This window comes from Psammomys obesus, unplaced genomic scaffold, assembly GCF_907164565.1.
Source record: "Psammomys obesus unplaced genomic scaffold, mPsaObe1.curated_primary_1811, whole genome shotgun sequence".
Taxonomy (NCBI): domain Eukaryota; kingdom Metazoa; phylum Chordata; class Mammalia; order Rodentia; family Muridae; genus Psammomys; species Psammomys obesus.
Window position 1 is genome coordinate 2,349,937 of NW_026596085.1, and position 16,028 is coordinate 2,365,964.

The following is a 16,028-nucleotide window of genomic DNA, read 5'->3' on the forward strand; positions in this document are numbered from 1 at the left end:
AGCATTTTGAAGGTTGAGGCGGGCGTCATCTGGGCTGCATATAAAGATTTTACATACTGACTAAAATATTCTGTGACTGAGCTACAGCTCCAGTCTTTTTAAAATTATATTTTAAAAATACTGTTTGTGGGGTCATACCATAACACGCAAGTAGAAGTTAGAAGGCTACTTTCTAGAGTTGATGGTCTCCTACAGTGTGGGTCCTGGGGCTCAAATGCAGATCTTCAGGTCTGGCAGCAATCATTGGAGCCATCGTGTCAGCCCTCTAGAGATCCACCTGTCTCTGCCTCGTGTGTGCTGGGCTTAAAGGCGTGTGTCACATCACGTCACTACCGTCCAGTAACTTACTCATTTTTTGGTTCCTGAGTGTTTTGCCTGCCTGCATGTCTGCACCACATGTTCCTGGGGCCTATGGATGTCAGAAGAGGGCATCAGGCCCCTTGGAACTAGAGTTCTAGATGGTGGTGAGCACCATGTGGGTGCTGGGAATCGAGGTCTTCCAGAAGAGCAACAAGTGCTCGTGACCCCTGAGCCATCTCTCCAGTAATGATTGTTTTTTTTTTTTTTTTTTTTTTAAGATTCATTTTTAGCTGTGTGGTCCCAGTTTATTTGCTTGCTTTTTTTAGTGAGTGGGTTTTTTAGTGTTTTGCCTACATGTACATCTAAATATCACATATGAGCAGTGTCCTCTGAGGCCAGATGTGCACATCAGGTCTCTTGGAAATGGAGCTATGGATGGTCATGAGTTGCCAGGTAGGTTCTGGGAACCAAACCTAGGCCAGCTGGAAGATCAACCAGTGAGTGCTCCTAACGGCTGAACAGTCAATCACCCCCGCCTCTGAAGTATTGAAATAGGGTCTCACTGAATTGCACAGGCGGGTCTTGAGTCTGCCAGTCCTGCTTTATCCTCCCTAGTAGCTGGAATTACAGATTAAAGACTATGAATCACAGATTGTGAAAAATTAAGCCTGGTGTTTCTTTTTTCTCTTTTCAAGACAGGGTTCCTCTGTGTAGCCCTGGCTGTCCTGGACTCATTTTGTACAAGGCTGGCCTTGAACTCACAGAGATCTGCCTCCTTGAGTGCTGGGACTACAGGCGTACAGCACCATGGCTGGCTGGGTATTTTATTTTTTTGTTGGGACTGTGTGTGTGTGTCTGTGTGTAACACGTGCTGTGGTGAAAGTGTGGAGGTCAGAGGACAACTTTCAAGAATTGGTTCTCTCCTATCTACTATGTGGGCCCTGGGGCTCAAACTCATCAGGCTTGGTAGCAAACAACCTTACCTACTGAGTTACCTCAGGTTAGAGAGTGACTTTAAAGTCCTCCTCCTCCTCCCTTCACATCCCAAGTGCTAGATCCCAGGATTGCAGTGTTTGTACTCAAATTAAAAAAACAAAACAAACAAACAAACAAACAAACAAAAAACAGCCTTGTGGCTCAGTGGTTAAAAGTGCTTAATGCTTTTGAGGAGGAAGGACCTGGCTTTAGTTCCCAACACCTACGTGGTGGCTCACAACCACCTGTAACTCCAGTTCTAGGGGCTCTGATGCCCTCTTCTGGTCTCTGGAGGCTCCTTGCATCTATGCAGTACACATGAGCTAACAAAGCCACATAAAAATAAACACAGAACTAAAAGTTGTAAGTCTGTTTCAGCACATTAAAGTGAGAAATGAGGGCCAGGTGTGCTACGTCCTGTAATCCCAGCTCTCAGGAAGGAACATGGAGCTTTTCTTGAGCTGAGAGGTAGCCTTGGCTACATGGCAGATTCCAGGTTAGTAAGGGCTACATAACAAGACCTTGTCTCAAAACAAAACCTAGAATTGAGGTAGTAAACACAATGTTTAGGACAGTCCATCGTAGCTTAATCAGTCAGTACTATCATCTTCTAATCGGGGTGGCTTTTCCCCTTTGAGCACAGGCAGGAGGGAGGTGCCTTCCACTTCTGAACTCCTACTTAAACTTGCACTATAGCTGAGACAGTTGTGGGATCACATGAAGTTTCTTTTGAGACAATCTTGCTGAGACTGTCATCAGGGATGAGACTGGGAACCACGGTGCTAAAGGGACACATGCAGGATGTGTCTACTGCTGATCCCCTCCTCTGGCCACAGCCAGAGCCACACTGCAGCATGCAAGGCCACCGTGGCTAAGTCTGACATAGTTATAATTTAGTTACTGAGTTGCACCTACCTCCATTTCAAAGCACTCTAGCTACATGTATCTAATGGCTATGTTCCTGTGGATACAGCACATTTCCATCAGAGTGGATCATGCTGTTCTTTTCCCCTAAAAGTAGACTCAGACCTAATCTGCCAGCTTCTTTCCACCTTTTTTCTTAAATCTTTTAAAAATTATTTATCTTGCATGTTTGTGTGTGTGGGCACCCTGGACTTGTGAAAGTTCTCTGACTTTCTCTCTCCTTCACTATAGGAACTGAATCCAGATCTTTCCCCCCTCCACAACCCCAGTCAGGGTCTCTTTATGGAGCCCTGGCTGTCCTAGAACTCGCCCTGTAGACCAGGCTGGCCTCCAACTTTCGTATCTGCCTGCCTCCACCTCCTGTGTGCTGGGATTAAAGGCCTGCTCCACCACTGCCTGGCTCAGACACAGATCTTAAGGCTTGCCAGTAAGTGCCTTTTACTCTCTCAGCCATATCATGGGCCCTTGAATCTTTATTTTTTATTTTGAATCTGCAAGGAAAATGTTGCCTTTGGTTTCTCAGTCAGGGTGACTCCTTGGGTGACTTCCTCTTGTTCAGCCTCAGTCTTTTCACCTGTAAGATGGAGATAATTCCACAATGCTGGTGAGGAAAAAGAGGATATAAAGTATCAAGCACACAGTAAATTTGTCTCAACCTGCTTACTCCATGTATACAGTCTATACAGAAAAGGTAATTTTGTTCTTCCTATCATCCAGACTTGGGGTGCGGGCCCTTGCCAGGGTCTTATCCAGATTAACAATATTTCAGCCAAGTAGCAAGGTATTTAGTTTAGTTTGAAAAAAAAAAAAAAAAGAGGAAGACAGGTTCAGAGGATTTTCGGGAAAATTCAATACGGGGTGGGGACGCTCTACATTGATGTTTTGGTAGAGAAAGTGGTGTTTGGGGATCGTGAGGACACCGACAGCCCTTCGGCACCAAAGGGTCTTAGAGTTAGAAGACCTGAGAGCGGTCCAGCTTTCTTCCGGCCCCCGAACGTGGCAAGAACCCACCCTTTGCAGCGCCAAGCGCCTTGCCTCACTTTCTCCATTTGCGGACTCCAGTTCCCAGGATGCAGAGCAGCGGCCAATCTCCAGCCTCTCTTTCCACCCCCCAACCCCCCCTTGGCAAAGACTGTCCCCGGCCAAAGCTAGGAGTTCCAAGGGTCAGTGACTCTAGGGAGCAGAATTAAGACGTGGCCAGGATCCTAGCTTCACTACTCAGAAGGTAAAGGAGGCAGTTCCCGGGCCGGGGAGAAGAAGTGGGGGGCTTTATTCCCACGTGTCTGCCCGGCGGCCAGCCTGGCGCAGTCGGGGTTAACCCGCGGCGGAGGGATCCCGGAGCGTGTGCGTAGAACTGCAGAGTCACAGCCTTTCCTCCAAGAGGGCTGTACCCCTCCGCCGCCCCGCTCCAACACAAAATAGGGCCTCCTCTTCTCCTTTCTCCCCTTCTCGAGTGGGGGTCCCCGGGCCAGAGGGCCCCCCTGGACCTCGCGCCGGACGCTCCACGAGTCTCCGGGGCCGCCGGCCAGACCCCAGGCGAGGAAACGGCCTGTTCGCAGGAACCACCCTACCGGCCGAGCAGGAGGCGGAGGGGGGGAGGCGGAGCGGCGCCGCGCTGCACTACTTTCCTCTCCGGTTGCAAATGGCTGCCTCGTTCCCCACTTTCCGCTCAGTTTCCTGACCCCCCGGCGCCGGGAGCCGGGGTCGGACCATGCACCTCTAGGCCCCCCGCGATCACAGCCTGCCGGGGGTCTAGGGGGTGCTGAGGACCACAGCCGGCCAGGCCGGGGGCGGGGCAGCTCCCGAAGCCAGAGGGGAAGGGAGGCGAGCGCTGGGCCTGGAGCGGCCGGAGGGGAGCGGGCAGAGGGCTCGCACCGCCCGCCCCTTCCTCTTCCTCGCCCACCAACCCTCCTCCCTTCCCCGGGGGGAGCAGAAGGTGGGGGGCTCGAAGCCGCCGAGTGGGGACGCTCGGGGTCGCGGAGCCCGGCGCTGGGTGTGTGTGTCAGGTTCGGCCCCGCCGGCTCCGCGTCGCCGTAGCTCGCGCGGCCCCGGGGCGCCGGCCGGGCGGGGAGAGGGGCTCGGCGCGGCGGCGAGGGGCTCACGTTCCATCCGGGCCCGGCGCGCGGCGCGGCGCGGCGCGGCATTCCTTCCGGGCTGCTGGGGAGGCGCCTCGACGTTCCATCTGGAGAGCCTCGACGTTCCGCCCGAGCCCGGCGCGGGCGGCCGGGGCGCTGGCCGGGCCCTAGGACTGAGAGGCCGCCCGGCGACGCGGATGCGGAGCCTGCTCGCCCAAGATCAAAGCCACCGGTGCTCTCTTTGTGTCCGCTCGGGATTCGCCGCCCTGGGGCTGTCCATGGAAACCTAAACTGCTGGAACCCGAGGCAGAGAACCCCCTCTTGGCTTCTTGCCTTTTTTTTTTTTTTTTTCCTTTTTTTTTTTTTTTTTTTTGGCTTTTTTTTTTTTGTTTTTTTTTTCGGGGGAAGGGTGGCCACTCCGACCTGGATTTACCGTTCTTGGCCCCCCTAAGCCCCCCCAAGTGGGGGGCGGCTGTGATCGCTCTGGCGGTTGGAGGTCGGGGAGCGGCCCGGGCTCTGGCCATGTTCTCGGATGAGGATTTCTGGATCGCCCTGTGAAGAGGTGAGTGAAGTCCGCCCGGCCTGGGCCCAGAAAGGGTTGGACTGGGGGCACAGCCAGATGGACTATCTTGGCCGGTGCTGGCCTTTAGGTTGGAGAAGGGGGTGCCAGAACTGGGGAGGGTTCCTTTGGCAGGGTCTGTCAAGGGAACCTGAGCCAGTCGCCAGGGCAGAACTGAGGCCTGGTTTCTTGGGGTGTGCCTCTTTAAAGATTGGGGGTTCAGGGAACTACCGGAGTTTGGGAACATGTCCAGATAGCCTCTCTGCCTGTTTATTTTTGTGTTGAGGGAGTTCGACCAAACTAGGACCCAGGCCCTCATGCCAGCACCAATCCCAGGCTGCTATCCCCCACCCCCACCTTCACCCCCCAGGGTTACTTGGGATAGAGCAACTTGGGGGGGGGGGGTGCCACTGCCGGGTCAGACTTAGTGGCAGAATGGACTTTAATGTTGTTCCTACCTAGCCGGGCACCCAAAACAGTCTGTGGGAAACTCAAAAGGAGCCCTGGGTTCTTCACCAGGGGAGGGTGGGTGGAAACTGGTGTGATGAAGAGGGTGGCTGGGGCAAGAAGGAGGTGGGGCCGAGGCAGCTCTGGCCCTGCTGTTCAACTTTAAACTACCTCTGCCTGGCAAAGTGACCCCAGCAAGGCCTAGTGGTGTCTTAGCCTGCTCTGTGTCCCCTCCTCTCGGGATGGACATAATCTCCCGGGGATTATAGAGGAGGCCGTTGAGATCTGTTCTCTACAAATGTGGGCTGCAAAAAAAAAAAAAAAAAAAAAAAAAAAAAAAAAGGCTTTTGTCTCTTGCTTTCTCTGGGCCTAGTGTACAGAGTTAGCTGTCCATGAGCCCCTGGCCCATCCTGAAAGCCCCTGCCAGCCCTCTACAATGCTTTTCTGGCTACTGAATGATAAATAGTTCTCCGATGCTGCCCCAGCCCTTCAGGATCAGCTGTCTTGCACCTCTTTAGTGGAGAAATGACTTTTTTTGTGCTCTTTTCTGCTGAAAGCCAGTGTCTCTAGCCCCGGTAGGAGGTACTGGGGAGAAGGGGTGTGTATGTGCAGCAGGAAGGGTGCAGCATGAACCTCCCGCCTCATTTCTGGGCCCTGGGCTGGGACAGTCTCTCTCACACCTGTCATGTTGCCCAGCAGGGATTTGGCTAGTGCCATTTTGCTCCCTCATTCCACCCTCTCCAAGATACATTTGCTAGGTCTCCTTGAGTCTTGTCTCAGAAAGGCAAAGTAGGGTCTTTGCCCTTGAGAGATTCCTGAGAGGTGGCACAGGGGTTTTGGAGTCCAGTGAGCTGTCATTTGTGGTCTCTGCCTCTTGTCTGCTCTCAGATAACTTCCCTAAGTGGCACTGTACCTTGTTAGCTCTGGCTGCCCCCTAGGCTACCCAGGGACAATGTGTTACCATTTGGATCCTTCCTAGAGGGCTGACCGAAAATGGGGGTGGAGAGAGGTGTGGTTTGGTTCCCTAGCTGGGAACCAGGAAGTCCTGAGTCCCACTGAGGAGCTGTTCACTCAAGGGCCTGCTCCAGCCCTTCACCCCTCCAAGCCTCCATTTCCTCCCTTGCAGAGAAAATGGAGTGAAATCCGTTGGTCTAGGGTCAACACAGGAAGGAGCCTGGTTGGAGTGAATCTCTGCTGCCATTCTTGCTCTTTTGGGCTTTTTAGATGTAAAACGAAGGGGTGTGAGCTTCCTAGATCAGAGGAACCCTGGCCCAGGTATTAGCCTAGTTTCGATCCAGGGAAAGCCCCCTGGGATCTAAGTGTGTCTCTGTTTACTGGCTGTGAATGATGGGACGGGGAACCTTTGCCTTTATTTGCTTAAATGCCTCCAGGGACCTGATTGCTATGGCACTTGGTATTTTGGTGTAGACGCTGGACTGCAGGCTTGAGTAGACAGGGGCTAAGGTTTCAGGCTTCTTGGAGATGCCCCTGGATTCCTTGTGGTACAGAGAAAGGACAGTTTACTCTTTGCTGCTCAGTCTTGCACCTTCCACAGCTCCATGAGCAGGTCTCTTTGTCGGCCATTGCTACTCTGTTCCTCAAGGCTAGATGGAGAAGGTAGTTTCTGTACCTTCTTGGGCAGTGCTAGCTTTTACCAGCCCAAGTAAGCTGTGCTTGGGGGAGGGCAGAGGAATTTGTCCCTCTGGCCTTGTGTGAGGCGGTCCTCCTCCTACCCACTGTATTATCAGTGTTGCTTTCTATTTGTTGCTGTTTGTGGCTTCTTGGGCCTCAACTCTGAGAACAAAGTTGGTGGAGGATTTGATAGGAAGGTATGTAAGATGCAAACATTCAGAAAACTTTGGAGTCCTCTTTGGTGCAACCAGGCCTCGAATGACTGACTAGGAAGAGGACCTGGCTTGAGCCTTGACCTCTACTCCAGTTCCCACTTCCCACAGGTGGCTTGTTAGGGGCCTCATGAAGTTAAGAGCATTCTGTAAGCCGGCCAGATCAGCATTCTGCTTTCCTGTGATCAGACTGCTGTGTGTGAGGCTGGGGAAGAGATGGTTTGGGGATGGAGGTAATAGGTGTCAGGTGATGCCCCGCGCTCCTCTCCTGGCAGGTTCTGAGTGTTAGGAAGAAAGTAAAGTGACATTCTTTGTCATGGCTCAGGGGCAGATCAGCAACATTCGGAAATGAAGTTGTGAGCTTAGAGAAGAAGGAAGCTGATACTGTGGTGGTTGGGAATTGATTCACTGATCTTGGGCACTTTGAGGGTTCCCCTTGTTCAGCCCTAAGTGAGACTGACTGGATATTGGCCTTCCAGTTTTAGAGGACAGGATTATCTGTACCTATGTTGGTGTGATCACTGGCTAAACAAGGGGAGTGGAAAGGATGGGAGGTGAGTTTCTCAGATCCCTGTTACAGCTCTTTTCCAGGGATTCTCCTTACCTCACCACCACTAGAAGCACTAGGCCCTGATTAAGAAGGCCCACCTTCTCATTCACAGCTGTAGGCACTTATGCTGTTTAGCTTTCCTATGTAGAGTTTCTTTCCTATTCATAATCTTGGGAATTCTTGTCTGTTTAAGTAGTTTCACTATGTAGCTCTGGCTTGGCCTGAGCTTTCTGTGTAGACCAGACTGGCCTCCGATTTGCTTTTGCTCCCTCTTCTTCTGTCTCCCAAGAAGATGTTCTTGGTATGTGCCGACAGGCCTAGCATCTCTGTAATTCTTACTCTTGACTTCTCTCAGTCTTTGTACTCTTAGTGTAACTGCTTTGGAGGTCAAGGAAAGTACACTCAGTGTTGAGTGTCAAGCTTTTCACATGTAGCTTTAGTGTATTTCATTAGGTTTTGAGATATGCTGGACTAGATGAGTAGGAAGAGAAGGGACCGTTAACTCTGCGAGTATTTGGAAACCCGGCTTGACTTAAGAGGAAGGAAACTATTCTGCTCTGTTATGTCCTGCCCCATTTAGCCCTCCTCTAAGTAGCAGTATGCTTCCTGAGACTACAACTCCCAGCATGCTTAGCCTCAGGCCTGCTTACACATGCTCAGTAACTCTTAAGGCCCACTTCTGTTAACTACTAGGAGCATCTAAGGAAGAAGGGCAGTTGGCGTTGCTAAGGGCAACAACCTGAGGCCTTCATGCTAGGTGAGACCCAGGGCTCATTTAGGGCTAGGGCCAGTGGTGGTCCCGAGTTTTATATGCCTGGCAATTGAGGTTTCTTCTGTTGTATTTGGGATGTCCTTGTTGAAAGCCATGGAGGTCCATTCATAGCTAGCCTTTAGTATTGTGTTGAATCTCTTGCAAAACCCTAGGACTTTGTTTTTTATGTGAGGGATTTTGGCATGACTAAGACTTCTGGGTCTTGATTACCTGGTGGGTTGCTACTTTCAGGCTGTAGGATGGTAGCTGACCTGAGACCTGAGGCTAAAGGCCAGGGGATAGGGCCCACGAGTTAAGATTCAACTGTGGATTGTACTAAATGTAACTGATGTATTTTTAGTTGGATGTGATTGCCCTAGGAACTGTTACAGAGGAGGGTGGAAGTGGGAAAGTGGAATAGAGACCCTGAGAATCCAGGATGGAGGAGGTATGTGTTAAGGGAAGAAGTGGGAAGTGGGATAAGATTTAGTAAGAAATGATTTTACTGTCATTACTATAGAGATTTGTAGACAGTGTTTGTCTCTGATGGTTAAAGGGTCTGCTTACCATTAACTGACTTACAGTGGGGAAAGGGCTCATTGGGGAAGCTTACTGGACAATACAAGTATTATTTTGGCACTGACAGGTCTCCCCGAGAGGGCCCTGCCCAGTCGGAGAGAGGGATGGACAGGCAGAAGCCGCCTGGTGAAGATAAAGATTCAGAACCGGCAGGTGAGTAGGACAAACTTCCCAGTTTGCTCAGCTTTTGGCTCCTCATGGGTAGCTCTTTATTTCTGGTCCTGGCACAAGTCCTGGCTAGGTCTGTAATAGACAGGTAATTGAAGAACTTTGTTCTTTGAGACAAAAGTTTAAATGGCAACTCTGTGAGCCACTGAGGGCTTAGTCTTGTGCATCTGTTGAGTGGACTTAGTAATCTGCGTTAGGCTGACATGTCCTTTTTTTGTCTGTGGATTCAGCTGATGGACCTGCAGCCTCTGAGGAGCCCGGTGCCACTGAGCCAGGCCTTCCCGTCGTGTGTGTTGGGGAGGTCTCTGTCCCCAGCTCTGGGAGTTCCAGGCTTCAGAAGCCTCCTCACGACTGCAGGTAACTAATTTGTGGGAAATGGGACTTAATGGGCACGGGAGGATTTGCTGGGAGAGTCTAGGACTTTCCGGAAGAGGGTTTTAGGATGCATGAGTGTGCCAGATCACTGGGGTGGAGATTGGGGGGCTGGAGTAGGAGCTGTGAGGATGCCGAGTCATGGGGGTGCGGCATGGTACTGATAATCGTGTGCCCGCAGCGGGGGTCCAGCCCCTCGACGTTGTGCTCTCTGTAACTGCGGGGAGCCCAGTCTGCACGGGCAGAGGGAGCTACAGCGCTTTGAATTGCCATTTGACTGGCCCCGGTCTCCAGTGGTGTCCTCTGGGGGAAGCCTGGGGCCCCGGGAAGCTGTGCTGCCCAGTGAGGACCTATCACAAATTGGTTTCCCTGAGGGCCTTACACCTGCCCACCTAGGAGAACCTGGAGGTAAGTGACATGGGTTTGGAAGCAGGGTGGAGGCTGGGCTGTCCTGAGCTACTAGTCACTGTGGTAACTGCCGGTTAACCTGTTCTCTCTGTTTACCTCTCCCCACCTGTGAAGGGCACTGCTGGGCACATCATTGGTGTGCTGCATGGTCAGCAGGTGTATGGGGGCAGGAGGGCCCAGAACTATGTGGTGTGGACAAGGCCATCTTCTCAGGGATCTCACAGGTAGGGCTAAGGTCACATGGCTGCAAAGCTGAAGGCAGGGCTGGTGGGCTTCGCTTCTGGGAGTCAGGGCAGAGCGGCCGTCCTGGGAAGGTGTGGTGGCCAGAGTATTTCTCTGGAGGGCTGGCCTGCTCTGAGGCTTTCTCCTTCCTGGCAGCGCTGCTCCCACTGCGCCAGGTTCGGTGCCTCCATTCCTTGCCGCTCCCCTGGATGCTCTCGGCTTTACCACTTTCCCTGTGCGGCAGCCAGCGGGTCCTTCTTATCCATGAAAACACTGCAGCTGCTCTGCCCGGACCACAGTGAGGGGGCCACACATTTGGGTGAGAAAACCTGTTCTTGGGATTAGAGCAAATGGGGGGCCACGTGGGCCTTGGGTTTTGCTGCTCCACACAGCATTATTCAAAGTCTAAACTTAGATAGAGTCATTCCATCCCAGTAAAATAGACGCAAACTTTGTGAGTACAGGGTCTTTGCCTATATTTGCCTATGTGCAGATACTCTGATATCTGCAGTGTTCAGAGCAGAGGCTGGCAAGTATATCATAGCCACTCAGTAACTACATTTTATTCTATGTCCATGCAGTACCTGTTAGGTATGTCTCACTGTGGTCAGTTGTGTGAGCACTCTGCCGCTGACCTGTTCTGTCCCTCCCTTCCTACACAGACGAGGCTCGCTGTGCAGTGTGTGAGGGGCCTGGGGAACTCTGTGACTTGTTCTTCTGTACCAGCTGTGGGCATCACTATCATGGAGCCTGTCTGGACACTGCTCTGACTGCCCGCAAGCGTGCTGGCTGGCAGTGTCCTGAATGCAAAGTGTGCCAAGCCTGCAGGTAAGAATATGAGGACTCAAGTGGAGCCATATGCAAAGTTTGGGCAGAAAATGAGGCTAGGAAGGATGCTATGATGTGTCATGTGCCCCTCAGGAAACCTGGGAACGATTCTAAAATGTTGGTGTGCGAGACGTGTGACAAAGGGTGTCATACCTTCTGCTTAAAACCACCCATTGAGGAGCTGCCTGCTCACTCATGGAAGTGCAAGGTGAGTGTCCTCCGACGCCGCGTCCTTCCTTTAGCATCCCCGCAGCTGCCTCATGTTCACCGCTGTGTACCAGCGGTGAACCGCTGTCTTCAGCCTTGGTTTGACTCCTGCCTCTCTTGCCTGCTTGCTTCCCCTAGACATGCCGGATATGTCGGGCCTGTGGGGCAGGCTCAGCAGAACTGAATCCAAACTCTGAGTGGTTTGAGAACTATTCACTCTGTCACCGTTGTCATAAAGCCCAGGGAAACCAGCCTGTCATTTCTGCTGCTGAGCAGCACCCGCCTGTCTGTAGCAGGTAAGTGGTGTGGAGGTTGGGATGGGGCATTGGGGTGGCGAGAGTGCCAGGGCCAAGTGGACAGTGGGCCGCGCAGTCCGTAGCAGCGATGCCTGTCCCAGTGTGCCCTCGAGTCGTTAGCTGGCGACAGCCACGGTGCCTCCTCCCCTGGACCCTCTGCAGATTTTCACCCCCAGAGCCTGGGGATAGCCCCACTGATGAGCACGATGCTCTGTACGCTGCATGCCAAGGGCAGCCAAAGAGTGGGCACGTGACCTCTATGCAACCCAAGGAACCGGGGCCCCTGCAATGTGAAGCCAAACCACTAGGTGAGTAGGATTTAACAGTCCCAAAATTAATCCTCTGTTCTGTGGTAAGAGGCAGTTTTTGCCTTGCCTCAGATCCTGCACTTTGTGGAATTAGATCTGAGCTAGGTGAAGATATGGTTTGTTGTGTCGACAGGGAGAGCAGGGACCCAACTTGAAGCCCAGTTGGAGGCTCCCCTAAATGAGGAGATGCCACTGCTGCCCCCGTCTGAGGAGTCCCCCCTGTCTCCACCACCTGAGGAATCGCCCACATCTCCATCACCTGAGGCCTCGCGCCTGTCCCCGCCACCTGACGAGTCTCCCGAGTCCTTGCCACCTGGGACATCACTCCTTTCCCCACCTACTGAGGAGTCCCCCCTTTCTCCACCACCCGAGGCATCTCCTTTGTCTCCTCCACCCGAGTCATCGCCTTTTTCTCCCCTGGAGGAGTCACCCCCGTGTCCTGCACTAGAGACGCCCCTGTCCCCACCACCTGAAGCCTCACCCCTGTCCCCACCGTTTGAGGAGTCCCCTCTGTCACCCCCACCAGAGGCATTGCCCTCCTCCCCGCCACCTGAAGCGTCTCGCCTGTCTCCACCACCGGAAGAGTCACCCATGTCCCCTCCACCGGAAGAGTCACCCATGTCGCCTCCACCGGAGGCATCTCGTCTGTTCCCACCATTTGAAGAGTCTCCCTTGTCTCCTCCACCCGAGGAGTCTCCTCTGTCCCCACCTCCAGAGGCATCACGGCTGTCCCCACCCCCTGAGGACTCACCCATGTCTCCCCCACCTGAAGACTCACCTATGTCCCCCCCTCCTGAAGTGTCACGCTTCTCACCTCTGCCTGTCCTATCACACCTATCTCCCCTGCCTGAGGTATCACGGCTGTCCCCGCCACCTGAGGAGTCTCCCCTGTCCCCACCACCTGAAGACTCTCCCACCTCACCTCCACCTGAGGCTTCACGGTTGTCCCCACCACCTGAGGACTCTCCCACTTCACCTCCACCTGAGGCATCACAACTGTCCCCTCCCCCTGAAGACTCGCCTGCTTCACCACCACCAGAGGACTCACTTATGTCCCTGCCGCTGGAGGAGTCACCCTTGTCGCCACTGCCTGAGGAGCCGAGACTCTGCCCTCAGCCCGAGGAGCCCCGTCTCTGTCCCCAGCCTGAGGAGCTGCCCTTGTCCCCACAGTCTGAGGAGCCATGCCTGTCCCCTGTGCTTGCACAGCCTTGTCTATCTTCTCAGCCTGAGGGGCTACACTTGTCCCCTGTGCCTCAGGAAGCACACCTGTCCCCTCAGCCTGAGGAACCACACCTGTCCCCTCAGCCTAAGGAATTGGACCTATCTCCCCAGTCTGAGGAGCCCTGCCTGTCCCCCATGCCTGAGGAGCCATGCCTGTCCCCCAAGCCTGAGGAACTTCACCAATCTCCTCGGCCTGAAGAGCCTCCTGAGGAACCAAGCCAGTGCCCTGAACCTAAGGAGTTGTCCTTGTTTCCCACAATTGGGGAACCACCTTTGTCGCCCATGCTTGGAGAGCCAGCCTTGTCTGAGCCTGGGGAGCCACCTCTGTCTCCACTTCCTGAGGAGCTGCCCTTGTCCTTGTCAGGGGAGCCAGCCTTGTCACCTCAGCTGATGCCACCAGGTAAGGAGCTGTTATTGACCCCTTACTCTGGGGCAGTCTTAACCCTTTGTGACACATCTAAGAGCCTCTCTTTTTCTCTTCTCCCCCCAGATCCTCTTCCTCCTCCACTCTCGCCCATTATCCCAGCTGCAGCCCCTCCAGCCTTGTCTCCTTTGGGGGAGCTAGAATACCCCTTTGGTGCCAAAGGGGACAGTGACCCTGAGTCACCATTGGCTGCCCCCATCCTAGAGACACCTATCAGCCCTCCACCGGAAGCTAACTGCACTGACCCTGAGCCTGTACCCCCGATGATTCTTCCCCCATCTCCAGGCTCCCCAATGGGGCCTGCGTCTCCTCTCCTCATGGAGCCCCTCCCTCCACCATGTTCTCCACTCCTTAAGCATTCCTCGCCCCCTCCAGCCTCTCCCCCTTCCCAGTGTTCCCCTCCTGCACTGCCACTGTCTGTCCCCTCCCCGCTGAGTCCTGTGCAGAAGGCAGTGGCTGGCTCAGACGAGGCTGAGTTGCATGAGATGGAGACGGAGAAAGGTCCAGAACCCGAGTGCCCGGCCTTGGAACCCAGTGCCACCAGTCCTCTGCCATCCCCTGTGGGGGACCTCTCTTGCCCTGCCGCCAGCCCTGCCCCAGCCCTGGATGACTTCTCTGGCATGGGAGAAGACACAGCCCCTCTAGATGGGACTGAGGCTGACCCTTTGCAGTCACAGACTGGACAGACCCCTGGCAGCTTGGCCAGCGAACTTAAAGGATCTCCTGTGCTCCTGGATCCCGAGGAGCTGACCCCTGTGACCCCTATGGAGGTCTATGGCCCGGAATGCAAGCAGGCAGAGCAGGGCTCACCCTGTGAAGAGCAGGAAGAGCCTGGGGCACCAGTGCCCCCCATGCCACCCACTGTCATCAAATCAGACATCGTCAATGAGATCTCCAACCTGAGCCAGGGCGATGCCAGTGCCAGTTTTCCTGGTTCAGAGCCCCTGCTGGGCTCTCCGGACCCTGAGGGGGCCGGCTCCTTGTCCATGGAGCTGGGCGTGTCTACAGATGTTAGTCCAGCCCGTGATGAGGGCTCCCTGCGCCTCTGTACTGACTCGCTGCCAGAGACTGATGACTCCCTGTTGTGTGACACCGGGGCGGCTGTCGGCGGAGGCAAGGCTGAGGGAGACAAGGGGCGGCGCCGCAGCTCCCCAGCCCGCTCCCGAGTCAAGCAGGTACGCCTGTGCCTGTGCTGCCGCCAGCTGCAGCCCTGTGCTGCCGCCAGCTGCAGCCCTGTGCCGCCTTTGCACTTGCCTTTCTGCAGTCGAGATTTGTACAGAGATCCTTTAGTCCCGCCTTGCCTAGCTGTGTGCTATGCAAAGAGGAGGTGAATGATTTACCCAGGTTCAGGGCCACTCAGAAATAGGATTGGGACCAAAACCTTGGTACTCCCAAGTCATTCTTGTTGTTGCCTTGTCCTTATCCCGTGTTAGCTGTTATTGGAAGAGGCTTGGAAGAGGAGATTGGTTTGACTGCCACTCACTACTCGTTGATATTTGGAAATGTGGCTCTTTTTCTCCTTTCCTCTGAGTGGGACACCTGGGTCTTTTTCTTTTTTTCCCCCTTTTTTTGTTTTTGTTTTTGTTTTATGTATTTACTATATATACAGTGTTCTGCTGGCATGTATGCCTGTATACCAGAAGAGGGCACCAGATCTCATTATAGGTGGTTGTGAGCCACCGTGTGATGCTGGGACTTGAACTCGGGGCCTTTGGCAGCCAGTGCTCGTAGCCTCTGAGCTCTCTCTCCAGCCTTTTTCTTTCTTTTTGTAAAACCTGTCACACTCTCCTTTGTCACTGTGTTCTCCAAGCCTGTGGCCCCACACAGCTGGTGCTGGAATGGCGTCTTCCCTGTCGTAGGGTCGCAGCAGTAGTTTCCCAGGAAGACGCCGGCCTCGTGGAGGAGGGGCGCATGGAGCACGGGGGAGAGGACGGGCTCGATTGAAGTCAACCACTTCTTCCGTTGAGACACTGGTAGTAAGGACAGGCTTTGCACCCCCATGCATGCCGCCCGGGCTCCCTCAGAGTTCAGCACGCTTAAAGTCCTGGCAGCCCTTTGCCGCTTGGCCATGAGGCTTCTTGAAACCTCTGTCGTTGGTCCCCGGCTGGGAACCTCAATGCTCTGTGCCTCTGAGGCCCTTGTCTTAGTCATTCACACCTCTTCTCCAAGTGTGGACGAGAGGGCAGCTTAGCCAGGACGCACTTTACACTTCCTACGACTTTCTGTCTGTTAAGGTGGCTGACATTGACAGTTCTCCTAGCAAGGAAGAGGAGGAGGAAGATGATGACACCATGCAGAATACCGTGGTTCTCTTCTCTAACACAGACAAATTTGTTCTAATGCAGGTACTGGACTGAACTGGGGAGCCCAGCTCTAGCAGTGAGAGTGGGCGTGCTGTGTCTGTGTGAGTGCCTGTGAATATGCATGCTTGTGAGTGTGCATGTTCGAGTGTGTGTGCACGTGTGTATGTGTGTTAGTGTCCGTGTGTGTGCATGAATGTGTGTGTATGTTCCTGCCTGTGTGTGTGCCCTGAGTGAGTGGCTGAGTGTGTGTGTGTGTGTGTGTGTGTG

The 16,028-nt window shown here is 53.8% G+C and overlaps 2 protein-coding genes across 2 annotated transcripts in view; one reads left to right on the forward strand and one right to left on the reverse strand.

Annotated features, from left to right (window-relative positions):
• Positions 1-2,664: 2,664 nt before the first annotated feature.
• LOC129691097 (translation initiation factor IF-2-like) lies at positions 2,665-4,343 on the reverse strand. Its single transcript, XM_055627066.1, has 2 exons — positions 3,211-4,343; positions 2,665-2,773 (listed from the first exon to the last, which is right to left on the reverse strand). The coding sequence occupies exon 1, from the start codon at positions 4,341-4,343 to the stop codon at positions 3,414-3,416; it is 930 nt and encodes a 309-aa protein (XP_055483041.1). The 3' UTR covers positions 2,665-2,773; positions 3,211-3,413.
• A 330-nt stretch (positions 4,344-4,673) lies between these two features.
• The window catches only part of Kmt2d (lysine methyltransferase 2D), a 40,283-nt gene continuing 28,928 nt past the window's right edge, over positions 4,674-16,028 (forward strand). Inside the window, exons 1-14 of the mRNA XM_055627065.1 lie at positions 4,674-4,836; positions 9,072-9,157; positions 9,403-9,529; positions 9,726-9,952; positions 10,067-10,176; positions 10,331-10,493; positions 10,837-11,002; positions 11,096-11,210; positions 11,348-11,505; positions 11,668-11,813; positions 11,947-13,434; positions 13,525-14,633; positions 15,318-15,431; positions 15,693-15,803. Of these exons, the coding sequence (XP_055483040.1) occupies positions 9,109-9,157; positions 9,403-9,529; positions 9,726-9,952; positions 10,067-10,176; positions 10,331-10,493; positions 10,837-11,002; positions 11,096-11,210; positions 11,348-11,505; positions 11,668-11,813; positions 11,947-13,434; positions 13,525-14,633; positions 15,318-15,431; positions 15,693-15,803 (4,083 nt within the window). The 5' untranslated portion in view covers positions 4,674-4,836; positions 9,072-9,108. The remainder of the gene's footprint in view (positions 4,837-9,071; positions 9,158-9,402; positions 9,530-9,725; positions 9,953-10,066; positions 10,177-10,330; positions 10,494-10,836; positions 11,003-11,095; positions 11,211-11,347; positions 11,506-11,667; positions 11,814-11,946; positions 13,435-13,524; positions 14,634-15,317; positions 15,432-15,692; positions 15,804-16,028) is intronic.